The 27,138-nt window shown below is 44.1% G+C and overlaps 1 protein-coding gene across 1 annotated transcript; it reads right to left on the reverse strand.

Annotated features, from left to right (window-relative positions):
- Positions 1 to 767: 767 nt before the first annotated feature.
- Positions 768 to 26,992, reverse strand: Desi1 (desumoylating isopeptidase 1). The gene is made up of 6 exons (XM_051189461.1): positions 26,759 to 26,992; positions 15,219 to 15,240; positions 13,890 to 13,959; positions 9,985 to 10,094; positions 7,635 to 7,757; positions 768 to 3,308 (listed from the first exon to the last, which is right to left on the reverse strand). The coding sequence occupies exons 1-6, from the start codon at positions 26,844 to 26,846 to the stop codon at positions 3,215 to 3,217; spliced, it is 507 nt and encodes a 168-aa protein (XP_051045418.1). The 5' UTR covers positions 26,847 to 26,992; the 3' UTR covers positions 768 to 3,214.
- Positions 26,993 to 27,138: the final 146 nt, after the last annotated feature.

Below are 27,138 nucleotides of genomic sequence, written 5' to 3' on the forward strand. Positions count from 1 at the left end.
AATCACCCTTCCCAATTAGTTGTATGCAATTCTGCCTTAATTGCACATTGCCCTGGGGTCTCTAGGAGGTGCTACAGTCTGCAGGCTGGGAAGAACTCCATCTATGCAGTGATGAGAAGACAGCATGCGTGCTGGATACAGACTTTCCAGTGTGGCTGCTTAGGGCTACTCACGCTTCTGTAACTCATCATGTATGGCTCAGGCCCAATAAACTGATTCAATTTCCAGGGTGACCTTTGGTGGAATGGAACTTCAGTTTGTCATTGGGACCTTGAGGAGGGGGCTAGACACGGCGTGGTTTCCCTTCAGGGATAAAATTCTTACAACACCTAATGGTCAGGTCCTTAGAATGTGAAGCTACTCTATTACCAGTTGCAAACCAATCTGGGACAGAACACATACACTTTTTTGGGAGGGTCTGACTATCTATGTAGCTAAAGCTGGGCAAAAGTGGCCTCATGGCAGTCCTCCTGCCCCTGCTCACTGCATTCTCTTTTGGCCTTCCCCATCTTTATATACCAGTAGTGAAAGCCACACCCTTGTGTGTGTGTTTTTGAGACAGGGTTTCTGAGTTTTGTAGCCTGTCCTGGATGGAACTCACTCTATAGACCAGGCTGGCCTCTAACTCAAAGAGATTCACCTGCCTCTGAGTGCTGAGACTAAAACTACGTAAAGGCAGCACTCCGTGGACTCTGTAAGGAAGTCTGTCAGAGACAGATGGGGAAACCTGGGGTTGCTTCATGCTGGGATTCAAATAACATACCAAAGCAGCATAAATGAGTTTATTGCATTAGAAAAAATGCCAATGAAAACTAGCAAACACCTCCATATTAGACATAATTTGACTCCAAGGAAGTAATGAAAAAAAAATCTCAAAGAAACACGCTTCATTTTGTCTAGGAAAGGACTATGGTCTCATGCCTCCACTTCCCTTGTCCCTTGACCAATGGAACTCTACAGGGTATCTGTCACATGACATGAACAACATGACTCAGGTCCTTTTCTGCTGGCTTGTACATGCCCAGGAGGAGTCAGTTGGTCATTAGTAGTATGCTCCTGAGATATGTGCAGGCGGGACATGAGGTTCATGGCCTACAATTCTGGTGCCGATGGGATTTGCATAGGGGAGGAAGAGCTTGCCTTCCTGCAGAGGTCTGAGAAGCTGTCCAGTCCTCCTATCTCCCTGCGAGCCATGGGCACAGGCATCAACACGGATAGCTGCTGGACATGACAAGAGGCTATTCAAGCAACCAAGTAACTAAAATTCTCAGACAAACTTCTCAGAGTATCATGGCATCTGAGATACTGCTTTGAGGAGAAAAACCAGATGAATCTGGTCATGTGGGAAAATCAGCCCAGCACCTGTCAGGTGTCAGGAGAGCTCTAGGCAGAGATGATAGCAGCTGGGACCAGGCAAATGAAAAAGTGCTGGCTTCCAGCAATCTCTACCTATCCAGAAGCCAAGCTTTAAACACTCACCCTTCTGGCCCCATTCTGTCAACAGACCAATAGTAAATAATCTCTGTTGGTTTTCACACTAATTTGTCATTGTCATACACACTTGCAAACCACTGAGACTCATTTGATCCCAACTTTCAAGTTCCAAAACATCACCTGACATCCCAGCTGGACTTGGCCCTGGTTAGAGAACAGGTCAGCGCTTGAGGCAGATCCTGATAATGCTAACTGATAGGGCTACTGGCAAAGACAGGTGGGTATGGGCAAGTATGAGCCAGCAGCAGCTTTCAGGGAGGAACGGCCGCCCCAGAAGGAGCAGTTGAGCTCAAGTTTTAGAAGTGGTAGGGAACCATGGCAGGGGCTCCCACGGATGTGGAGCTGAGTCTCAGGTGCTTGCTCTGAGTCCCCTACTCCACATCCAGTCCCCAAATTAGCTAGTAGGAGGCTAATACCAATAAAGGGAAACTTAAGTTCCTTCTAGATTCTAGAGTCTACATCATAGACTTCTAGATGATTCCTGCTGATGAAACCTAGCAGCACATCACTAGAAAAATGTCCAACACCTCTTAAGGTCAGAATGACAATGTCTGTTCAAGACACTTGAAGGACAATGTGAAAATCTCTACTGGAGACAACTCTTAAATTTTCTTGCCACCTTTAATCTACATCATTGTGGTATTCTCTCTACATCAGAGATACGTTCCTGGAGGGAACAATCATGTCTCCTTGGTACCTAGCTGACAAGTTCATACTGGTTTGGGTGGCTGGCTCTACTAACTATAAATAAACTGATGTCATTATTTGCAGAGAGAAGGCCCAGGTCTCTGCCACTGCAGCCTAGACCTTCATTAATGGTGACAGGTCACATTATTGCTGAGGAAGAGCAGCTTAGAGGCAGGCAGAGAGGACTGGCACTGAATCTAGTTGTAGGAGGAATGAATGGCTTTATCCTGTCTTCTCTGCCCTCATCCTTGCTGCCACTGTCCTTTGATCCTGAGGCTATGGCTGCTCCAGCTCCCACCAGTGGCCTTGTTTGGGGGTGGGGGTAAAATTGTGGCTAAAGAGTTCACTTAGGTTGAGTCAGTCAGTCAGCCTACAGCTGGCTCCATGTACACCAAATCCTTTGGCTCATTTGCTGCTATAGGGTGACTGCTCCAGCGTTATGGTCAGTAAAAAACTCACCCAGGCTGGGTGATGGTGCACACCTTTAATCCCAGCACTCGGGAGGCAGAGAGGCACAGGCAGGCAGATCTCTATGAGTTCAAGGCCAGCCTGGTCTACAGAGTGAGTTCCAGGATAGCCAGGCTACACAGAGAAAACCTGTCTTGGAAAAAAAAAAAAAAAAAAAAAAAAAAACCTTACCCAGGTCCCACAGGTGCGGCAACCTAGGTGGAATGTGGGTATCCTTTGGAAAGAGGGTCCAGGACGGGATTCTCCCAGATTGTGACTCTTGCTTTCTGTTTAAAAAGCGCCCCCTCTCTCTCCAGTGTAGAGGACGCTCAGGCAACAGCGTCAAAAGTGAACTCACAGACAAGACAGCCTTAATAAATTAGTATAATACTATTAGAAGGGGTGGCATTTGTTCTGTTTCTTAGGAGCATTGTCCTACGTGCAGCCTGACAAGCTCCTTCCCTGGGAAATTTAAAAAGCCGTCCCCGTTAGCTCTGATGTAAAATTATAAAATAGAAATCTGGTAGGGTTTGTTTTGTTTAAAAAGGAAAAGCCCTGGAGAGGCGGGCGGTCCCGTGCAGTCCTGTTAGCTTTGGCCATTGGGTCTGCCCACAGAGTTCCCTCCAGGAGGCTGAATCTGGATGGAGTCCAGGAAGGGCCGAAGTGCTTGTCCAAAGGGCCTGTGGAGAAACAGACACGAGTTGGGAGAGCTGCAATGCAACCCACCCACAAATCAGAACCGTGCACAGTGGTCATTGTGGGGAACCCCAGAGCAAAGTTAGCATCTTAAACAGTCATCTTTCCTACAACTCTCTTAGATACTAACATACTGGTAAATTTCCATTCCCTTATGACTGCTCTCTTGTTAAACATGATACAGCCTGACCCTGAAAGAGTCCCAGCTGCATATAGCAACTTATCTATAGCAGAACCCCTGCATCCTGCTTGGAAGGACATGCCTCCCTCACATCCTCCCTTTGGCCCATTCCCTCATTTCTCCACTACTTAAACCCTGTGGTTATATTCACTGAACAAGACTTGATCAGAACACTGTCTTGTCTCCATCTCTCAAGTCTCTTGTCCCCTCATTTTCACTCCCTCCCTCAGGGTCTCTGTTGACTGACCCTGTGGGCCAGGGCATTTGGTGCTCAAAGTGGGGCTTGAACCCATGACCCTGGGATTAAGAGTCTCATGCACTACATACTGCCTTTCTTTTCTTTTGAGACAGGGGCCTCTACAATGTAGAGAGTGGTTCTCAACCTTCCTAATGCTATGACCCTTTAATACAGTTCCTCACGTTGTGGTGACCCCAACCATACATTTATTTCATTGTTACCTCATGATTGTAATTTTGCTACTGTTATGAATTATAATGTAAATATTTGATGAACAGTATATCTGATATGGGACCCCCCCAAAGAGGTTGAGACCCACAAGTTGAGAACTGCTGCTCTACATAGTTCTAGCTGTCCTGGAACTCACTATAAGACCAGGCTGGCCTCAAACTCACAGAGATCTGCCTGCCCCTGCCTCCCAAGTATAGGAGTTAAAGGTGTGTACTACCATTCCCAGCCTTTTAAGTATATACATTTTCTTAGTTCTTTGAGTATTTTATACAATGTGTTTTGATCCTATGAACTCCTCCTCCCAAATTCTTCCTAGATCACCCTACCTCCCTACATGCCCACCTTTGTGTGCCTGTCTTTTTCCCCACCAAGGCCATTCTGTGCTGTTCAAATATTCTTGGATATATGGCTTTCCATAGTGGCATGACAGACATATTGTCTTGAAGAAAACTGACCCACTCTCCCAGCAGCTAAAATCGCCAACAGCTCCTTGGGCAAGGGAGGATTTTCAGGTCTAGCGCCCCTTTCCACGGCAGGTTTTGGTCTGCTGTCACCAGCACTGGGAGTTCCTAAGTGCAGCTGCCTTGCAGTATCCAGAAGACACCAATTCCTCATAAGCATCCATGGCTCTTACACTCTTTCTGCCCCCTCTTCTGCAATGGCTCCTGAGCCTTGGGAGTAGGATTCTCCAGTCTCTTACCTGGCCAATTGTGGGTCTTGGTAATCAGGATTTACTACCACACTGGTCTTCATAAGGGGGCTCTCTGGCTTGGGAAGTGTTCTCTGTGGTCCATGGGTTAAAGACTAGGTTCTCAGCCTGTGAAGCATGTGAGAGGTGGGGCCTACAGAGGTCTTCTGGTCACTGGGACACGCCCTGCCCCTTCTCTTCCTCTTTGCTTCCTGGCCACAAGTAAGCAGCTCCTGCTCTAACATGTGCCCCCACCTTGAGAAACTTCTTCATCACAGGCTCAAAGGGACAGTATCAGGTGACTAAGGATGGAAACCTCTGGGAGTTTGTGCATGCCAACATAAAGTTTTCCTCTTTATAAACTGACTAGTTCCGGTATCTGCTCCAGGAGCAGAAAGCTGACTAATAATCTTCCAAATAGCTTGGTTTATGGGGTTTTTCCCCCATTCTTTGTTTTGGGGTTTTCAAGACATGATTTTTCTATGTAGCTCTGGCTGTCCTGGAACTTGTTCTGTAGATTAGATTGGTCTTGAACTCAGAGATACACCTGCCACTGCCTCTTGAGTGCTGGGATTAAAGGCGTGCGCCACCTCGCTGAGCTTTGTTTTATGGTTTCAGTCCCAGTTCCCCTCTTCTGTGTAGGCTCTGTCATCTTGTTACTGACACCTGCCAGGCCTGTTAAGCTGTGGGGGGAACAGGTTGGCTACCCATAGGGAACCAGAGCTCTCTGGACTTGATGTACTTGTATCCTTAGTTGAATGGGTAGGGTTTAAGACAGGTCTCATATAGACTAGGCTGGCCTTAGACATCTTATATATAGCTGAGGTTGACCTTGAACTTCTGATCCTTCTGCCTCTACCTCCCAAGGGCTGGGATTACAGGCATGTACCAAAACCACCAGTTTACTTGTATCTTCAATTCTTTTGAAGAAGATAAAAATAAAGGTAAAGTTGAGGAAAAAAGGGGGAAGCTAAGGTAAAAGAAAAGGAAGTTAGGATGATGACATTGGATGATGTTGGGAGTGAGGGTATCCAAAATTAAGATTCTTCTAGAAATGGAACTCTGCTATGGAGCACAGGGAATAGGACAGTCATGTGAGGTAGCCAGGTGTTGGTGTTACTTTCTAAAGGGCACCCGAATTGTTCTTGTAATAATTTAGCTGGGCCAGGCAGTGGTGGTACACGCCTTTGATCCCAGCACTTGGGAGGCAAAGGCAGGCAGAGAGAGAGTTCTGTGAGTTCAAGGCCAGCCTGGTCTACTGAGTGAGTTCTAGGACAGGCTCCAAAGCTACACAGAGAAAACCTGTCTCAAACAAAACAAAACAAAACCAACCAACCAACCAACCAAACCACACACACACACACACACACAAATCTCAGTTGGAGAAACACTGTAAAATTGTTGTCTGGAGACTTTTCAAAGTCACTGTACTCTTAAATAAAGCACTTGGGGGCAGGGGCATATGGATCTCTGTGCATCTGAGGCCAGTACAGTCTATACAGCCAGTTCTAAGCTAATTGGGGCTACATAGTGAGGCCTTGTTTCAAAAAATAAAAAAGTGGCTCATGACATACTCCGGGCATAAGCTTCATCCTTAGAGATTGCTGCATACCAAATCCCCCTTTTCCTGACTGAATATGTAGCTCAGCCTGGCCTCAAACTCACTATGTAGCTGAAGCTGGTCTCAAATTCATTGTGCTCCTCTTGGCTCAGTCTCACATGCTAGGACTGTTAAGTGTATACCACTGTGTTTAGCTGATACGACCACATTTGAAGATCACCTCTAAGATCAAGAGAATAAAGTACCTGTAAACTGATCCAAGTTCAGACAAGCTCCAGCACCCCACCCATTAAATAGCAACAGCAAAAATGTTTGGCTACTCAAGGATGCTCAGGGTCTCATGACCTAGATCTCTCTTGGCAGGGAAGTTGGGTTCCACAAATCTATCAGGAGAAGGCAGTTGGTTCCAGGCCTGGGAGACTGGGCTCCTTAGCGGCTTTGTTTTCTAGGTTTTGTTTTGGTTTTTTTTTTTTTTTTTTTTTTTTTTCTTCCTTTTCCTGTGTTTTAAGACAGGCTCTCTCTGGTAGCTGTTCTTGAACTCACAGAGACTTGCCTGTCTTTGCCTCCCAAGTGCTGGGATTAAAGGTGTGTGCCACCACTGTCCAGCTGGCTTCTTTTTTAAAAACTGAGTTTATCTGCCGGGGATCCCTGTTAGTCAGGACTCCAGTTCAGGAAAAATGGAGTCAGAGGCAACAAATGGGCACTCTCCTAGAGTGGGCAGTGGCAGCTTGGTACAATGAGAAAAGGGGGTGATATGATATGCCTTTGGGAAGTTTGTGTCCTTTCAGGGATGACAGTTGAGTGATGGTCCATAGGCTCTTTACAAAGCTGGGACCCCATCAGGGGGCAGAGGAAACCTCTGCTGAGGGCTTTCTGTACACTCTAAGTTCAAGGACAAGCAGAACTTATCTTCTGAGGGTGTCAAAGAGCTCAGGGTGTGGTTAACAAAGATAACAGTTATGAACTGGGTTGTCCTGTTACTCAGGATTCTGCTATCTACTGAAGTCCACATTCTAGATAAGCATTTCTGGGAAATGGCTTTGTGTATGAGATACCAGGATTTTATGTAAACATCCAAGCTAGTATCAAGTGGATTTCTAAGTTCTGTGGTGACACTTAAGTCAAGCTCCAAGGAGGCCTATTGCACACTGGTGGATAGGAACAATGCCAGCCCTCTGTGGTGGAACCTGCCACGAAACAGGTCCTACTGGCTAGAAGAACTCTGTTGCCATAGAGGAGGGGCACTAAGTATGAGGTTTTCCTGTCTCTTTTCTTTATGAGATATGGTCTTACATAGCTCAGGCTCATCTCAGGAAGCTCACTGTGTAGCAGAGGCTACCCTGATCCTCCTGACTACCTCCAATGGGGATTTTCAAAGTTGTCAGGGGGCAGAAACAGTGGTCACACTTACGTTGAGAGAACTTCAGAGGGCAGGTCAGTGATGTAAGAAGGGATCTTCCGCCCAGTCAGGAACTGTGCCACTTCATTGCTAAAGGTGTTACAGTTGTGTTCAAAGAGGTTGTAGGCTTCTCCTCTGTACAAGAAGAAAGGTTTGGAGAGCAGATGAGAAAGCCAGCAGCTTTGTGTAGTTACTGTCACTATGGAGTGGGAAGGTGGGCAAAGCCTTATGTGAAGACTATAGCCAGTCCTCGTAGATATTCCAGAAGGACTGCTATCTGAAAATCTGAATCTCCAAGTGATTTACAAGGAAAAGATGAACCAAAAATGTATGCTTTCTATAGTTCCAGAATTTTTACATTCAAAACAGGACAAAGAATAGAGGTGAACCCTTAATGAAACTAAAGATTATTTTAGAAAAGATTTCCTTATTGTATGTATGAGTGTTGTATGAATGTATGTGTACCATGTGTGTGCCTACTGCCTGTGAAAATCCGCAAAGGGGGGTCAGACATTCTGTTACTAGTTACAGTTCATTGTGTGCCTTCATGTGGGTACTGGGAATGGAACTCAGGCTTATCCTCTAAGCCAGTAGTTCTCAACCTTTCCAATGCTATGATCCTCATGTCATGATAACCCCCAACCATGGAATTATTTCATTGCTACTTCATAACTGTAATTTTGCTTTCGTTATAAATCTGTTTTTGTTTGCTTGTTTTTTTGAGACAGGGTTTCTCTATGTAGCTCTAGTTGTCTTGGAACTCACTTTGTAGACCAGGTTGGTCTTGAACTCACAGAGATCCACCTGCCTCTGCCTCCCAAGTACTGGGACTAAAGGTGTATACTGCCACCGACTGATGAAATTTTTTTTAAAGATTTATTTATTATATATACAATGATCTGCCTGCATGTATGCTTGTGTACCAGAAAAAGGCACTGATCTCTCATGATAGATGATTGTGAGCCACCACGTGGTTGCTGGGAATTGAACTCAGGACCTCTGAAAGAAGAGCCAGTGTTCATATCTTCTGAGTCATCTCCTTAGCCCACGAATCTTAATGTAAATATCTGATATGGGACTCCCAAAGGAATTGCAACCTACAGGTTGAAAACCATGTTCTAAGCCATCTCTCTAGCCCTTCCTCTGTATTTTTTTTCCCCCCTTCCTGAGACAGGGCTTCTCTGTGTAGCCCTAGCTGTCCTGCTGTCCTGGAACTCACTTTGTAGACCAGGGTGGCCTTGAACTCTGAGATCTGCCTGCCTCTGCCTCCCAAGTGCTGGGATCAAAGGTGTGTGCCATTACTGCCTGGCCTTTTTTAAAACATTTAATCTGTGTGTAGGTGTGTAGGAAAATGAATGAAGTCAGAGAACAGCATGTGAGAGCAGGCTCTCTCCTCCCACAGTATGGGCTTCAGGGATCAAACTCAGGCTGTTGTGCTCATATGGCAAATGCCTTGCCTGATGAGTCCTCTTACCAGACTTTGACTCGTTTTTTTCCCCCTGAGACAGGGTTTTTCTGTGTAGCTCTGGCTGTCCTGCAACTCACTCTGTAGTCCAGGCTGGCTTTAATCTCATAGAAAAAGCATGTGCAACCACTGCCTAAGTTTTTTGTTTTTTGTTTTTTTTCTTTTGAAACAGAGTCTCTATAGCTCAGGTAGCTTCCTTTTACTCCATATATATCTAGGGATGAACTCAAACTTCTGTTCCTGCCTCCACTTCCTGAGTGTAGGAATTATAAGCATGTACCAATACACTAGTTTAGTTTTCTATGGTGTGGGGGATTGAACCAGGTTTTGTGCACAATAGAAAAGCACTCTACCAACTGAGCTACATCATCATCTTGACTAAAGTTGGCATTTCATTCCCTTTCTCCTACAAATCCCCCTTTCAATATTTAGGAAAAGCACTTGGCCAGAGGATGTGGACAACAGCATTCACTGGTTCTAATCAGAAGCAATGAGTGGCCTCCCTTTCTTCTAGACCGCAGCAGAAAGTGTGCTGGGATGTATGTCATCTGTTAAAGAAACTGGGCTTGGGCTGGAGAGATGGCTCAGAGGTAGGGAATATTGACTGGTCTTCTAGAGGACCTGGGTTCAATTCCCAGCACCCAGGTGGGAGCTCACAGCTGTCTGTAAATTACAGTTCCAGGGGGCCAGACACCCTTTGCAAAAACACCAATGTACATTAAAAAGGAAGAAAAGAAAGAAAAGGAAGGAAAGGGGAGGCTGGGCTCCTTCTGTAGCACAGTAACTGCTTCTCTCCATGCAGTAAAGAGCGAGGAGGCCAGGGCTGAGTGTCAGGCATGGCTCCCAGACTCTGTCTAGTAGTGGAGCATACAAGTGGCCACCACTATCCTTACTCACCGGAACAGAGACTCCCCCAGGGAGGACAGGTATTCCAGAAAGATTTCTTCTGTGACTTCTGTGCTCCCCACATCAACCACAGTGTCTGGGGGCCCAAGCAATGTCCCTCCCTGAAAGAGTCAACCCAAGAAAGTCACTAAGCCACCATCTCTATCACTTTTGTTTTCATTTGGCTGTTCTGGACATCAAAAACAGGACCTTATGCATGCTAGACAAGTACTCTAGCACGGAGACCCTCAATGCCCTCTGTTAACTTTTAAGAATGGATCTTATTGAACTCCAGGCTATCTTCCCCATCTGTTAAGTTATTATGTAACTCTGGCTGGCTTCCAACTCACCTGCGTCTGTGTCCTTGTGAGCCTCCATGTGGTTGCTGGGAATTGAACTCAGAACTACTGGAAGAGCAGTCAATGCTCTTAACCTCTTGAGTCATCTCTCCAGCCACCCCCTCCTTTTAAAATTGTGACTTTCCACACAGAACTACAAAACTCTGTTCCAACAGCTTCATTTTTAACTGCTGGGACACTCTTATCATAGGAAGAGGGCTATTTTCTGTTAGTGTTAAGGTTATAGAGTTTAGAGTTGGGCTTCTGGTTGCTTGTGGGGCCTGGAAACCGATTCCTGTGCACTGTGTAGAGACTGGCTCTACACTGTCTATTCATTCTGTTGTTAAAAAGACAAAAATCTGAGTATGATGGCATATACTTTTAATCCCAGTACTCTAAGGGCAGAGTCAGGCAGATCTCTGAGTTTGAGGCCAGCACAGTCTACACATTGAGTTCCTGGACACCCAGGACTACATAGAGACCCTGTCTCAAAAAATACAAACAATAACAAAAAGAAAGAAAGCTGGAACCTGTGGTCTCCTTTTGTTTCCAGTAGATGACCACAAGGACAGAACCTGACAGCTGGGTTGCCATAGGAGACTAATGAGTGGGAACAGCAGCCAAAGGGTTATGTAATAGGACATCAAGGTAGACTTGAGAAAGCACAAAACTCCTAGGAGTTTGCCTATAAAAGCCATTGACTGACTGCCCCAGAGCACTTCCCTTGAGGCTGACATTGTTTTAGGCATTGGGGAGCAAGATCAGTAGCTATGGCCGCCAGAGGAAAATTACTTAATGTTGAGACTAAGAGGTCACTATTGCAATTCCTATTGTTCATCCATATGACAATTATATACTGAGAACTTACATGCTACATCTAATGCTAGAAACTGGCAGTACAATGTATACAAACATGAGATTTCTGTCCTTGTGGAACTTAAAGTTTATTAGGGAAGGCAGGTAAAAAATTCTCCAGTGGATCATAAGAAGCTGAAATAAGGGCCATACTGAGAAAGTGTACAATGCCATTCCTTAGTTCCTGTGTCAAGGAAGGACAAGCTGAGATTTGCTGGAGAAAATGAATACCCAGCGCAGACCTGAAGAATGGAGAGGCACATCCAGGTGAAGGATTAGGGAGCTATACTGAAATTGCAGTATAGGTTTAAATGCCCAAGCTGGAAGACGGCAGAGGCGGGGAAGATAAAACCAGAAAAGAGGATGGCTAGAGAGGGATCCAGAGACAAGGTCTGTGGGAGACCCTGCTGAGGCTTCTGGCTACAGCAGGGGAATATTTGAAAAATGAAATTCCTGCTGGGTGGTGGTGGTGGCGCATGCCTTCCATCCCAGCACTTGGGAGGCAGAGGCAGGCGGATCTCTGTGAGTTCGAGACCAGCCTGGTCTAAAAGAGCTAGTTCCAGGACAGCCTCCAAAACCACAGAGAAACCCTGTCTTGAAAAACAAACAAACAAACCAAAAAAGAAAAGAAAAAAAAAAAAATCCCAGCACCTCAAAACTCACCATGTAGGGCACAGCAGCACACATCTTAAAAAACCCCAGCACCCAGAAGGCAAAGGCAGGAGGATCTTTTTTGAGTTCCAGGACAGTCAGGGTTACATAATCCCAGGACTAGTGTGACAAAGAGGCCTGCTATGGCTTCATGGTGAGTCTGATGCAAGCGTGGTTGTGCATGTCTTTAACTGGGAGGCAGAGACAGGAAGATCTCAGAGATTCAGTCTTTAGAAAAAAATTCTGAGGCTGGAGAGATGGCTCAGAGGTTAAGAGTACTTCCAGAGGCCCTGAGTTCAATTCCCAGCAACCACATGGTGGCTCACAACCTTCTATAATGAGATCTGGTGCCCTCTTCTGTCATGCAGGCATACATGAACACTGTGTATGTGTATATTATAAATAAATAAATAATAAGAAACAAAACCTCTGTCTCCTAAATGGAGGACAGAGGGAGGTCAGGTTAGCTTCATAGGTCTAGCCTACACAGGAAGCAGTGAAAAGCTCTGGAGGGATAGGGAGATAAGAGAGATGTAGACTGACTTAAGACACACTGACAAGGTAGAACTGAGCAGACTTTCTGGGAGCAAGCATGCATGTGATCTTAGAACTTGGGAGGTAAAGATAAGTATCAAGAGGCTCAAACTGAAGATACTTAGCTACTAGAGACCCTTTTACCCCAAAAAGCAAACACACAAAGAAGTGGTCAGGCTTAAGGAAAGATTTGTTATAGGTTGGGTAGTCAGTGAAAAATCAAGAATGACTTCCTACTTATGATATCAAAATGGATGGCTGGTCTTTGCTTGAGTATATCCCATGACAATCTTGAGATGGTTCTGAGAAAAATATTCTGAAAAGGACATGGGTATTGGAATCAGAAAGATTATATGAGAAAAGGGACTCACAGGACCAGGCTGACTGGGTTAACTGAAAGGGTGTTACTAGATGAGGATTCTTCTTCCTGTCTCTATCCTCTCCTTCTCCCCCCACCTCCCATGCTGAGGGAGGTTCACTGAGACACACCTCCAACTACTGAAAGCATCTTAAAGCCTTTATTCTTTTTGTTTGGTTTAACATTGTTTTTGAACATTTATTTATCTACTTGTGTATATGATGTACATAAACTGGTCAGAGAACAACTTGCAGGAGTCACTGTGATATGGGTGGCAGGGAACAAATTCAGGCCATCAGAATTGGTGGGTAGCAAGACACTTATCTGCTAACCATCTCATCAACTCTACTTTTTAAAATCTATTTTTAATTTAAAATATGTTTCTATGGGTGTTTTGCTAGCATGTATGTCTGTGTACTACCTGCATGTAGTACCTGAAGAGTGCATTGGATTCTCTGGAACTAGAGTTACAGATGGATGTTAGCTGCCATGTGGGTGCTGGGAATCAAACCTAGGTTCTCTGGCAGAGCACTGTTCTTGATTGTTGAATAATCTTTCCCCCCGAAACCCCATTTTATTACACCATCTATCACAGAGATGAATTATGGGATGGTTTTCTACTTCTTCTGTGTGTGAACTCAGTTTTTTTCAGGCTTGGTGACAAGCACCCTGACCTGTTGGGCATTTCTAAGCATCACACTAGTCCTTGTTAGGAGTGACTTTTTGAGATAGGGTCTCATGTAACTCAGGCTAGCCAAGAAAGACTTGAACTCCTGATCCTCCTGCCTTTTTGAGATAGGGTCTCATGTAACTCAGGCTAGCCAAGAAAGACTTGAACTCCTGATCCTCCTGCCTTTTTGAGATAGGGTCTCATGTAACTCAGGCTAGCCAAGAAAGACTTGAACTCCTGATCCTCCTGCCTCTACTCACAAGTGTGAGGATTATAAAACTGCTCAGTTTGTCTTTTTTTGAGAAACTGTTTCTGTAGCTCTGGCTGTTCTGAAACTCTCTGTAGATAAGACTGGCCCTGAACTCAGAATAAAGGCGTGTGTAGTACACTACCATGTCTGGCTTATGTGCCAATATAAGGAACTATCACAGGCCAGAGGTACATGGTAGAAGCCAAATTTCTCAGGCTATAGGAACCCCCCAGAAATCTGCAGTCAGGGGATGACACTCACCGGGGGACAGCTGGAAATACCGCCACTGCCGAAGAAGAACTCATCCTTGTGTACAACTATAGAGGTGTGCCTGCCACAGAGAGGGACAGTGAGCCAAGAAACTTCATAACTTCTCCAAGAAAAAGCAAGTACCATACTGTAGTCAGAGTAATTTCTGCCCAAAGATGTCACCATGGTAGCCAATTTTATTATATTAGCCAGATGAAGACATGAGTAAGACAATTCAGGGCCCCTCTAAATCTGGGATGATTGAACTGGAACTGTCCTCACCCCCCCCCCCAAATTCACAGATGATCAAGTCCCCTGTCTAAAATGGAATAGGACATACGCAGAACTTATATACACCCTTGAGTACACTTTGAACTATTTACAGATGACACATAGGATTGTACATGATGTAAATGCCACACAGTCATCACACTCTACTAAGGGAATAATGATAAAAGTGTCTGTATGTTCAGGACAAGCATTTTTACTTTTCAGGACATTTAACACTTTCCTTTTTCTTTCTTCTTTTCTTTTTTTAAGACAGGGTCTCACTATGTACTTGGCGGGCCTGGAGTTCCCCACATAGACAAGACTGGCCTCTATCTCAGAGATCCATTGCCTCTGCCTCTTGGGTACGGGTTAAAGGAGTATGCCACCACTCCCAGCTAACATTCAGGACTTTGATGCTGCTTACAGGAGAATGGATAGCACAGTAGTATCCTCCTTTTCTGGAACATTTTCAACTTGCAGTGGGTGGAACTTGTGGGCAAAGAGTGCAGAGAGCACCCCAGATTAGGTGTCCTCCCTTCGGGCACTGACACTGGGGTGGATGACTCTATTGTGGGAAGCATTAAGAAGGAGCTGACAGTAGCACCCCTCCTCCAGTTTTGACCAAAAAAAAAAAAAAAAAAAAAAAAAAAAGTCTCTAGACATAGCCAGTATCTTGTGCGGTGGAGGGATAAAATCAGCTCTATGGAGAACTGCTGTCTAGGATATGGGAAACCGGAGGCTGGAAAGATGGCTCAGCAGTTAAGAGCACTGCCTATTCTTCCAGAGGATTCAGGTTCTATTCCCAGCACCCACATCGTGGCTCACAACTGTCTATAACTTGAGTGTCATAGAATCTGAGGCTCTCTTTTGGCCTCCTGGGAAGCAAACACATACATAATACATAGACATGCATACACCCATACATTAAAAAAAAAAACTTAAGGAAAAAACAAAAGGATATGGGAATGAACAAGAGCCAGGCTTTGAGCTGGGAGTTGCAGAGACACTAAATCACATAGTGAGCTGCCCTGGTTCACCAGCAGTTAATATGAAGGGTCTCCATCTGCTTACCAGATGCCTTCCAGTTGTTTCCCTGTGGAGAAAAGGAGAGGTTTAGCCATTTGGGACAAGAATGAATGAACCCCTCAACCTGAGTAAACTCAGAATTCACACAAACCAGGAGAAAACTGTTAGAGGACCTGGAGGACCTTCCAAAAACTCAGCTCTCCTCCATATCAGCCCTCTGGTTGTGACAAGTATGCACTGTGTTCAAGAAGTTCAGGAGCAATTTTGCTTTACCAGAAAGCAAATAAAAACACTGGCACATGTTTGTGTCTGTTCTTATTTCCCTCTGGGATTAAATCAACTCTGTCTTAACTTCTCTGTGTCATCTACAGCAAACCTTTAGTAAAGCAAGGAAGGATGTTACCTAGTTCTTCATTAAGGCGCAAATCTTCAGAAAAGAATGGAGCCAAACTAAATGCTATGTGTCTTAAAAAGGCAATGCACATTCACTTGGTGCTGGGGACTGAATGAACGCAGATGTATGAATACACTAAGCACATGCTCTCCCGCTGACCTATACTTGGGACCTATTATCCTATTCTTCTACCTACTAGCTGCCTTCAGAAGCTCCAAGTCAAGTGGAAAGAGTCACATATAATGAACTAAAACACAATGCTGATAAGCTCTGAAACTGGTGAAACAGGGTGCTATGTTAATAAAGATGAAGAATGACCTTCAAGAGCTTGATTTCAGCCAATGAAGGAGCAAGCAGGGACAAAGTTGGGTGTATCTGCAGGGAGAACAGTCCTTGCAAATTGAAGACTGAGGTTTTGTAGGGCAGAGGAGGCAGGAGTGGTGGAGGTGCTATGAGGAGCCAGCAGGCCTGTGGCAAGGCAGGGTGGTCTGCACTGGGTAGGACGGTACTTTGATTAGATTCACTTTAAAAAAAAATTTTTTTTTTCCATGTATTTACTCAGTGTGTTCGTGTGAACATGCCATGGTGTACATGGAGGTCAGAGGACAGTTTGCAGGAGTCAATTCTCTGCTTCTCCCATGTAAGCTTTGGGCATCAAACTCCCACTGAGCTATCTTCTGGCCCAAATATAAGACTATCATTCTAACATTCTATTTTTATTTCATTTTAGTGCTGTGAATCAAACCTAGGGCCTTATGTATGCTAGGCAAGTGTTCTAACACTAAGCCACACCATTAGGCCTATTTAGTTTTATTTGAAGCAACTTATTATAGCTCAGGCTGGCCTCAAACTAAAAACAATCCTCATAGCTCAGATTCTTGATGCTGAGATTACAGATATGTATCACCTAAACCTAGACACCTGCCCGTGTGTGTGTGTGTGTGTGTGTGTGTGTGTGTGTGTGTGTGTGTGTATGTGTGTAGGACAGAGGTTGACATTAAGTATCCTTCTCAATCACTCACCATATTCTTTTTGACAGAGTCTCTTAATGAACCTGACATTCCTAATTCAGATTCCTGAGCTAGCAAGAAAGCTGTAGTAATCCCATCTCCACTTCTCCAATGCTGGGCTTACAATTGTATACCACTACACTTGGCACTTGCTGCTCTCCTAGAGGATTCAAGTTTGGTTCCCAGAACTCATACAGGGTGGTTCATAACTACCTGTAACTCTAGCTCCTGGAGATCCAATGCCCTCTTCTGGAGTTTGAAGCACCAATACATATACACAACACAGATGTATACACTCATATATAAGTAAAAATAAATTTTTAAAAAGATGCTGTGGTAAGGGCCAGCAAGATGACTCAGCAAGTAAAGGCACCCGACACCTTGCCTGATGACCTGAATTCAATTCCTGGGTCACATAGCAGAAGAGAACCAACTCCTGAAAGTTGTCTCCTGATCCTCCACACGCAGACACACACTCAATAAATGTAAAAATGAAAGAAAGAAAGAAAGGAAGAAAGAAATAAATGAAGGAAGAGAGAAACAAAGAAAGGAAGAAAGGAAGAAAGAAAGGCCAGGTAAGAGACAGGCATGGTGGCACATGCTTATAACCCAGCATTTGGGAGGCAGAGGCAAGAGGATCAAAAGGTCAAAGTCACTCTCAGCTACATAGTGACTGAGGCCAGCCTGGACAATAAATTGCTATGAGAGACATGGTAGAGATGAACTGGAGAGGAGTTAAAGAGCAGGTTAGAGGTCATGGAAAAACACAAGGGAGACAATACATAAAACACTTGGAAGGATGAGGAAGGCAATGAAGGAGGTTGGGACCTCACTCACTCACCAGGGTTCATCAAAAGAAGGCTTACTGACTGCCAAATGTCACCCTCATTGTTTGCTCCAGACCTGCTCAAGGACAAAACCCATGTTGCATGGAAGAGCAATAGCATGCTTACATATACTTCTGCTGTGTTATATAAATTATAGAATTTTAAATATGTATCTCATTCTTTTTAAAAAATGTTTATTTGTACTGGGGAATGCACAGAGCCTTGTATATGCTAAGCATGGATTCTACTATTAAACTATACTCCAAGGCCTAGGTTTTTGTTTTTTCCTTTCCCGGGACAAGGTCTCATGTATTCTAGGCTGGCCTCTGACTTGCTATGTAGGCAAGGACGATCTTCCCTCCCACTGCCTTTCACCTTCTGGGATTAAAGACATTTACACCATGCTTGGTGATACTAGGGATCAAGCCCAGGTTTTTGTGCATGCTAGATAAGCACTTTGCCAGTGGAATCACATATTTCAAATGTTAGTATACATTTACTGTCACTTTGAAAAGATGAATAAGACTCATGTTTTGAGTTGGGTGGTGGCACACCCACCCAGTTTGGAGGCAGTTACAGATGGATCTCTGAGTTTGAGGGCAGCCTAGTCTACAGATTAAGTTCCAGGACAGCCAGACCTAGTATAAAAAGATGTCTAGTATAAAAAGATGAGGCAAGATGTAAAGAGTTTGTTGGTGATGCTCTGGTAGAAATGGAAGGCTGGATGCATCAGAGCCTACCCTTGGGGCATGGGGAGTGGGGGGGGGATGGACGACACGGGGGACAGGCTGAACTGAGTTTTAATTTTTTAGGCAAGATTAGGATGAAAGAAGGTAAGGTGGGGGTAGTAGTATGAGCTATGAAAGTAGGGCACAAAGCCCTTTGGGGACATGAATTAGACTCAATAGATATTAGCACAGAGCGGATTATTTCCCACTGTGATTTTCTCAGCAAGCTGGAGTTGGTAGTCACATGGCTGCATGTTTCTAAGCTTATTGGCACACCCAATACACTCATTCTGAGGCCTATGGAGTATGGATGTGGGGGGGGGGGAACAAACAGAAGACATGGGTGTCAGCTCACAGATGACAAAAGGTGTAGGGGCGAGGTGTATGATTGTTAGCCTTCACTGTCTAGGAGTAAAGAAGTACCCAAAGTCTTGGAGTGAGCACCCCACCTGCTCTTATCCATGGAGCTGGAAGGAGTGTGAACACAGACACACAGGCCACCAGCCACAGCATACTGCTGCTGCTATGCAGATGCCTAGCAGTAAGAGTAAAGTGGATGGCAAGTGATGGAACTCCCAAGACACAAGCCTCTTTGCAAGTGGCATTTTTTGTTTGTAGGAAAAGGAAAGACATTAGCTCTATGGTATAGATCAAATACAGCCCCAGTTCACTCCACACAGCCCTTCCCTAGCAAAAAAGTATTTTAACTGGTACTTTGCCAACAATGAGATGCTTCTGTGTTAACTGGGAAACTGCTTATTTTCTGGGAAAAAGTAAGAGCAGGTGTGTATAATGTAGCCCTCTGCATCAATATTGAGAGAAATGCATATTAGCAGAAGGGCTTACCATCTTTGTCTGAGGGGAGAGAGGGGTGCCAGGAAATGACCAAAAAAGACCTGGGGGTGAAGCTCAGTGGTAGAGAATTTATCTTACACCACACTAAGGCACCAAGTTCTAACCTGAGCACCATAAAGTAATAAGTAAAGTTTTAAAAGGTAGGCTTAAAATACTTAACAGGCAGGGTAGTAGTAGCACTAGTCTTTAATCCCAGTACTCGGGAGGCAGAGGCAGGCAGATCTCTGTGAGGTCGAGGCTAGCCTGGTCTATAGAGCAAGTTCCAGGACAGGCAGGGCTGTTACACAGAAAAAAACTGTCTTGAAAAAAAAAAGTTTATTAAGGGGTAGAGAGATGGCTCAGGGGTTAAAAGCAATGACTGCTCTTCCAGAGGAACCAAGTTCACTTTCCAGTACCCACGTGGCAGCTCACAACTGTCTGTAATCTCAGTTCCAGGGGACCTGACACTCTCACACAGACAAACACATAGGCAAAACACCAATGCACATAAAAATAAATAAATCTTAAAGACAAACCCAAACAAAGCACTCAACAGTAGTGCATATTCTTTAGAGTCAGTGCAGGATTTTTTTTTTCTAGTGTAAAAATAGTCAGATGTGATAATGCACACATGTAATCTTAATTAACACTTGGAAGGCTGCAGCACAACTGCTGTGCGACCAGCCTGAGGTACAGGGTGTGCAACAAGTAAAGCCTTCCTCCTTAAGGTGCTTTGGTCATGAAAGTGTTCATCACAGAAATAGTTACACTAACCAGAACACCATTTTTTTTTTTTCTCTTAACAGAATTAGACTTTGTTGTAGAATCCAACATAGGAAGGCTGGGTCTAGTGTGTTGTATTAAACGTGAGGTGGCCAGGAACATTAAACAGGAGCATTCAGAGTTGCAAGCTACATTCATTTGCATAATAAAGATGTAGGATTACTATTCCTTCATTCCTTTAGTGGCTATAAAACAGTGAGCACACAATGAACAATACAAGCAAAAACAAAGCACAATAGATTGCATTAAAACATAAAAGAAAAACAAAACCCTCTCTCAGATTTGAAAATTCTAGTTAATCTCCAATTCTGAGTCATTCCTATAATCAATACTGGAAAAGAGGGTATAGTTCAGTGAGGCCTTGGTTTCCTGCCCAGCACCACCCACTTGGGTGCTCAAGTCTCTTAAGAAGCACCCACTCAATGACCTAACCAAGGGGAAACCAGCATAGGACTGAACCAGGCTCCCCTGAATGTGGGTGTTAGGAGGACTGGGCAGTCTATGGGGCCTTTAGTAATGGATCAGTATTTATCCCTAGTATACAAATGGACTTTGGAAGCCCATCCCATATAGAGGGATACTTTCTCAGCCTAGACATATGGGGGAGAGCCTAGGCCCTGCTCTAAATGATATGACACTTTGAAGATTTCCCATGGAAGGCCTCACCCTCCTTGGGGAGCAGAAGGGGGATAGGATGGGGGTTGGGAGGTAATGGGAGGAGGGGAGGGAGAGGGAACAGGGATTGTCATGTAAAATAAGCTTGTTTCAAATTTAAATAAAAACAAAGAAGTACCCACTCTCAGCAGTCACTGGGGGTACTCTGAGGAATGGGGTGTATCCTCCAGAAGCTCCAGACTCTTGCTGATAAGACTCAAGTAGCTGTTGCATTTATCCTGGAATGCAACTGTCATTTAATTTTATACATGCATGTATATTACTTTTCAAGAAATAACACCTAGATAAAAGAGGCCCATTGCATTGTTCTAGGATCTAAAAATATAAATGCCCAAATATTCACTAGTCAAGATAAATGCAGACTTTTTTTTTCAAACCTATTGCCTTATACATACTAAGCAAGCGTTCTACCATACAATTTCCCAAAACTTTAACTTAAGAACAATTTGATGAGCTTCTAAGAAAAAAATAACTGTTAGGAATGCTTTGAGTCAGAAAAGAAACACGAAACACCTATTAGCCTAAACTGCATGATGAGACACCCTTCTTAATCCCTCGCTCCTCCAAAGCCTCTGCATTTATCTCTACAAGGCTTTTCACAAAAAGAGGTCAGGAAATTTAAAGAGTAGCTAAAATTATTAAAAGCTGAAGGACAGTTTTAATAGCTAATTATATTAGCCAAATAGTGATATGGGGAGAAAAGGTGCAATTAAGCTGTCTGCTCAATTAGATTGCTAAGGATAACTGTGGCAAGCGTGGTACTGCAGAACACACACACACTTTCATGGGAGGCACATACCCTCAAAATAGGACAGGATAGGGGCCAGAGGGATGGCTCAGTGGCTAAGAGCTTAAAAGGGCCCAACTTTAGTTCCCAGCCCCAAAGTCTAGTTTTAGGGGATCCATTGCCCTCTTCTGGCTTCCATGGGCATCTGCACACATTCAAACTCAGGTTCTCATGCACGTATAACTAGAGCTTTTATCTACTACACTATTTCCCCAGGCCAGAAAAGTATTTGTTGTTGGTGTGTGTGTGTGTGTGTGTGTGTTTTGTCTTTTTGTTTTCTTGAGACAGGGTTTCTCCGTAGGTCGGCTATCCTGGAATTCACATTGTAGACCAGGTTGGCTTTGAACCATTTACTGTGGTTTTTTTTTTTTTTTTTTTTTTTTTTAAGTTTTGCTTATTACTGTAGTATACAGTATGTGTGGCATATAGGCACACATAAACAAAACTAATAATAATAATAATAATAATAATAATAATAATATAGGATAGAATAGCCAGGCAGTGGTGTCACATGCCTTTAATTCCAGCACTCATGAGGCAGAGGCAGGTGGAACTTTGTGAGTTTGAGGCCAGCGTGACCCACAGAGTGAGTTGCAGAATAGCCAGGGCTACGCAGAAAAAATGTCTTGAAAAACAAACAAACAAAAAAAAACAACAAAAGGGCAGGATAATTTGGTGAAGTCTAAATCTGTGTTATTTAAGCCAATCATGAACTGGAACAGAATTGGATAAGGTCTTGAAGTTATTATTTTTTTTAAAGATTTATTTATTTATTATGTACACAGCTTTCTGCCTGCATCCATGCAAGTCATGAAGATGGTTGTGAGCCACCATGTGGTTTCTGGGAATTGAGCTCAGGATCTCTGGAAGAGCAGTCAGTGTTCTTAACTTTTAAGCTATGTTTCTAGCCCCAAAGTTATTATTTCTAAAAGTAACTTTATTGTTATTTATGTGTACAAGTTTGCACCTGTGGAGGTCAGAGGTGTGTTGGATCCTCTGGAACTGGAACTGGAGTTACAGGCAGTTGTGAACTGGCTGATATGGGTGTTGGGAACAGGTCCTCTGCAAGAACAGTATGTGCTCTTAACCACCGAACCATTTCTCCAGCCTGTGGATAAGATCTTATAATACAAAATTTACATGACTAAAGTGTGACATGAATTTGCTTTGGAAAAGAGGGCTAAGAGGGATGGGCACAGTGCTAGAAGAGTAGCACACACATAGAGCCCAGATTTTTTAAGTCAATCTTGAGATGTCTAAGGACACCTTTAGACCTTTGAACAAGAAACCCACTTTAGTCATAAGAGAATATTACCTTGGAAAGCTGGTATTAGCAAAATGGTGGTGAAATAAGCTGTGTCTGTAACCCAGTTTTGCCACCACCAGCTGTGTGACTTGGGGCAAATAACAAGACCTATTTTACAGAGGTGTGGTAAGGATTCTAGTGTATGCAACTCAGGAAAAGTTGACAAGTTCTCAACTACTCTGATATATAATATGTATACACACACATTTTTTGGAGACAGAGTTTCTCTGTATTGCTTTGGAGGTTGTCCTGGAACTTGCTCTATAGACCAGGCTGTCCTCTAACTCAAGAGACCCTCCAGCCTCTGACTCCTGAGTGCTAGGATTAAAGGCATGAGCCACTGACGCCCAGCTTTGCTATATTCTTTTAGAAAATAAGTAAACACGTTTACTTACGAGTGTGTATGTGTGGGTGCAGAATGTTGCACATGTGGTGGTGAGAAGGCAACTTGTTGGTTGGTTCTCTCCTTAAGTTTTAGGGACCAAAGGCAGTTTGTCAGGCTTGGGGCAGTATCTTAATCCAATGAGCTGCCTTGGTGGCCCTTACAATTTTTTTTAAAAGTTTAAATATATTTAGGGATGAGAAATCAATATACAGGAACTAAATGAATTAGTTTAAGGTTGGTGGTACCTGAAAGGAAAGGACAGTGCCTATTCCCACCTTTTTGGGGGGTGTTATTTTTGCTTTTGTAAAATGTATTTTAATTTGTGTGTGTGCAAGCACAAGCATATGTGTGTTCAAGCCCACAGAGGCCAGAAGAGGGTGTCAAATCAACCTAAATTGTGGGTTTAGTGGTGGTTGTGAGTGCTAGATGTGGGTGCTGGGAACTGAACTACAGTTCACTGTAGGAACAGCAAGTGCTGTCAACTGCTGAGCCATTTCTCCAGCCCTCTGGTTTGTTTACTGATTTATTGGTTTGTGTGTGCCTACTTGTCTGTGCTTACACTACATGCTTACAAAGGCTAGAAGAGGGTATCTCGTCCCCTGCACCTGGAGTTACAGACAGCTGTGAACCACCCAATTTGGTGGGAACTGAACCCATACTTTCTGCAAGAGCAACAACTGTTGAGCCTACTCTGCAATTGATTCATTTTATTTTAGTTTTGTTTTTTTGAGACAGGATTTCTCTTCATAGTCCAGGCTGTCCTGGAATTCACTATATAGACCAACTCAGTCTCAAACTCACAAAGATTCACCTGTTGCTACCTTCCCAGTGCTGGGATTAAAGGCGTTCACCAACCATGTCCAGAATCTAGCATTTTTTCCCCCAGCAGTTTATTTTTAAAGAAGAGTTTACTGAGTGCAACTACAGCACTGTCTGAGCACACATTTACCCCCCCAGCACTCAGGAGGCAGAGGTAGGAGGATCTCAGAGTCAAGGACAGCCTGGTCTACAAAGCAATAAAAAAATCAACAACTCATGGTTTCTAGGCCCTTGTGTTTGCTTCTCAGAGACAGGTTCTTACTCTGTAGCTCCTGCTGGCCTCAAACTTGTGCTAATCCTCTTGACTCAGAATGCTATGAACTACCTTACCTGGCTTTTCCTAAATGTCTTAACCTTTAGAAAGCAATGACTATGATTTTTGCTAACTCTTCCTTCATTTTGTAAAAGGGAATAAAACAATACAAGAAAAGGGAAAATTAAATTTGTGAAAGGCTATAACCTCTGATGTGCCAAATTGGTGAAGTTTCAGGTGTGGCTGATGCTTTCTAAAGCATCACATCTATTTAAAAGAACAGGGCTGCTAGGGATGTAGCTCAGTGATGGGACACTTGCCTAGTATACTTGAAGTGCCTGGGTTCAAGCCCCAAAGGCTAAGGGTGACGAGTCTATTATTTCACCTGCTTATATACTTCCCCCTTTACAACCACACTCCACAGAGGCATTTTTCAGCCCCTCCACACCAGGCACTCCTGCTCTAGCTCTTGGCTGGTCAATCCTTTTATCTAGAGTAATCTAACTTCCTTATCATCTTCCATGGATGGTTGCTTCTTCCTCTTTTATTTTCAGCTTAAAATCACAGCTTCTGAAACTTATTTAAAACTGATTTTCTCATATTATTTTTTATCTTGGTATTCAGCACAGATCAGAATTTCTTTTGATATATATCCATGATCCAAACATCTCTGTTGGTTCTACACATCTCTGTTAAACATTAACACATTAAACATCAGCATATGCTAAGCCCTTCCTTCAATATTTGCTTAATGAATGAAACAACAATCTCTTTCAGTTAAAAATAATATTTCTTTTGGTATTAGGTCAAAAGAATAGCCAGTATAAGGGGGTGGGGGGAAGGTCTAGGAGACAAACAATGCCTTCCTGTGATAAAACTAAACACATGGCTGCAGTCCAATATTAAGCTCAAACCTGACTGGTATAATCTATTAACAATTCAAATGTCCTCAATCAATAAAGAACTCTGGGAATTTTGCTTTCAGATTTGCCTTACTTTTTTCTTAGGTATGCTGGAGTCTGAACTCAGGCCTTATGCACATTAGGCAAGGCCTCTACCACTGAGTCATACCTGGCCCCTAAGCCCTGCCAACAACCCATGACCTAGGTCCAAATGTTTGGGTTATGGGACATAAAAATAATCTGAAAAAACTCATTAAAAATAAAGATTTCGAAAAATCCTGGCTCTATGATTTACAAATTTAAAATTTACAAATGTGCACAGGTATTTAAACAGTAAGTAAAGCTTACGGTAAAGTTTTCCTTTCACTATGTGTTGGGTTTCATATGCTGTCAGTTACCAGTTTCTTTAGTAGAGAAACTGTTTTAACCTCATCTCTCGTTTTCTTTTTTAATTTTCTTTTCTTTTTCACACTGTGTAGGACTAGGCTATGTTGCCTACATTATTGGTCTTGAACCCACAACCCTCTTGCCTCAACTTCCTTAGTATTAGGATTACAGGTGTGTTCCACTCGAGGCCTGAGTTCAGTCTCCAGCACATTTAAGAAGAAAATAAGGCAAATGTTGAAAGCAAAATGTTCCAGTCTTCTTTCCTGATTGGGGGACATTTGAGTTGTTTAGTAGATTATATCAGTTAAGTTCTATCTAGCTAACAGTTTTTTTTTTTTTTTTTCAATTCCATTTGACAATGTGTATTGAAAATGAATGCATCTGTTTTTTGTTTTGGGCTAGAGATCAAACCCAGGGCTTGAAGCATGCCAAGCAAGAACTCCACCGGCGAGTGAGCTATGTACTTAGGTGTGTTTTTAACAAACATTCTAGGTGATTCTGATATGAAGCCAAATTTAGAAACCACTCATTGGCCCAAGGTTGAAGGATTAAGTTCAACTCAGTGACACATCACAAATGGATGCCCTCAAAAGTTGCCAAGCTTCCTTGATCTCTGCCCCTTGTTCTCCCTGAGAACTAAGCTTTCGCCAGGGAATAATAGCTATTCAAATGAACGATACAAAACAATGTCATTTTCAATCCCCGAATCCTTTCCTGTCCATCATTACTTGAAATGACAAACCTGACAAGTCCTATATGACACAGACATTTTGGTATTTGACTTGAAACGAAACTGGACCTTCACTGAAGGGCTGCTTTTATCTCTCTTAGTATTAAGACGTTCGAACTGTGCAACCGATACTAATCCTGATACAACAGCAATAGCATCCCAGAATAGCTTTTTTTTTTTTTTTTTTTTTTTTTTTTTTTTTAAACCATCTGTTCAAAAGCAACGAACTCTTGAACGAAGACTGGATTGTCGGACAGAATGTGATTAGTTCCAAGTTCTGGCTCAGGTTAACTTAATTTGACCTAACTGGAACAGGGCGAGCAAGGGCTAGAGCCCTTTGCCGCTCCAGCCTTCCCTTCCCCTCCACTCCAAACTGCAGAGGGAGTTTCCTTTTGGCACGGAGGGCAGTGACTCCGAGGGCCACCAGAGAATCTCCTCTGCAGTGTTGCTTCCACCACCAGGGACGCGCGCTGGAGGCATCCCCACTTTCTCGACTTTGAGCCAAGGAAGGAGTGTAGAGGGTTCCACAAGAAGACAGGGAACCCGGCAAGATCAGTCGGCTTACCCTAGAGCCTAGCTGAAGGGTTTGCTCCCAGCCAGTGCCCTGCAAGGAGAGCGCGTGTGTCTCCTTGGGATTCGATCAAGAAGCTGGAAAGGTGGCTCAGGGAATCCCACTCCACTCTCACCCGTGGGCCCCTCTTCCCGCCCTGGCAGGGCGCTACGATCGACCACCTGCCTTCTTCCCACTGACCCCGGTCTCCTCACCCAGCATGATGGGGCTGAGCCGCCGGGCCAAGCCCTTGGACAGGTCGTACACGTAGAGCTTCACCGGATAGAGATTCGGCGGCTCCATCAGGACCCGTGGCGGCGGCCACGATGGCCCTCGGGCACCCGGCAGCGGCTTGGACCTTCCGGTACCCGACCGGGGTGGGGAGAGAAGGGAGCGGGGGACCGAGCCCGGGCCCGGCCTGAGGGCGGGGGAGAGGCGGCCCTGCGCTACTCGCGCCCCCGCGCCCGCAACCAGCAACGACTACTGTGAGGTGACAGAGATCGCAGAGACTCCGCACGGAACCGGGAGCGGGGGCGGGGACGCACTTTCGCGCATGTGCGTTCGGTGCTGACGGGCTGCGGGGGCGGGGCTTCAA

This window comes from Phodopus roborovskii, unplaced genomic scaffold, assembly GCF_943737965.1.
Source record: "Phodopus roborovskii unplaced genomic scaffold, PHOROB, whole genome shotgun sequence".
NCBI lineage: Eukaryota > Metazoa > Chordata > Mammalia > Rodentia > Cricetidae > Phodopus > Phodopus roborovskii.

What these genes read in the sequence shown, in the direction of transcription:
- Desi1 (XM_051189461.1), bottom strand. Translation starts at nt 26,846, where the DNA reads ATGGAGCCGCCGAATCTCTATCCGGTGAAGCTCTACGTGTACGACCTG. An exon ending in CTGGGGGAGTCTCTGTTCCG is followed by an intron (nt 7,758 to 9,984) that starts GTGAGTAAGGAT and finishes CTTCTTGTACAG; the next exon opens with AGGAGAAGCCTACAACCTCT. An exon ending in CCCTCTGAAGTTCTCTCAAC is followed by an intron (nt 3,309 to 7,634) that starts GTAAGTGTGACC and finishes GTTTCTCCACAG; the next exon opens with GCCCTTTGGACAAGCACTTC.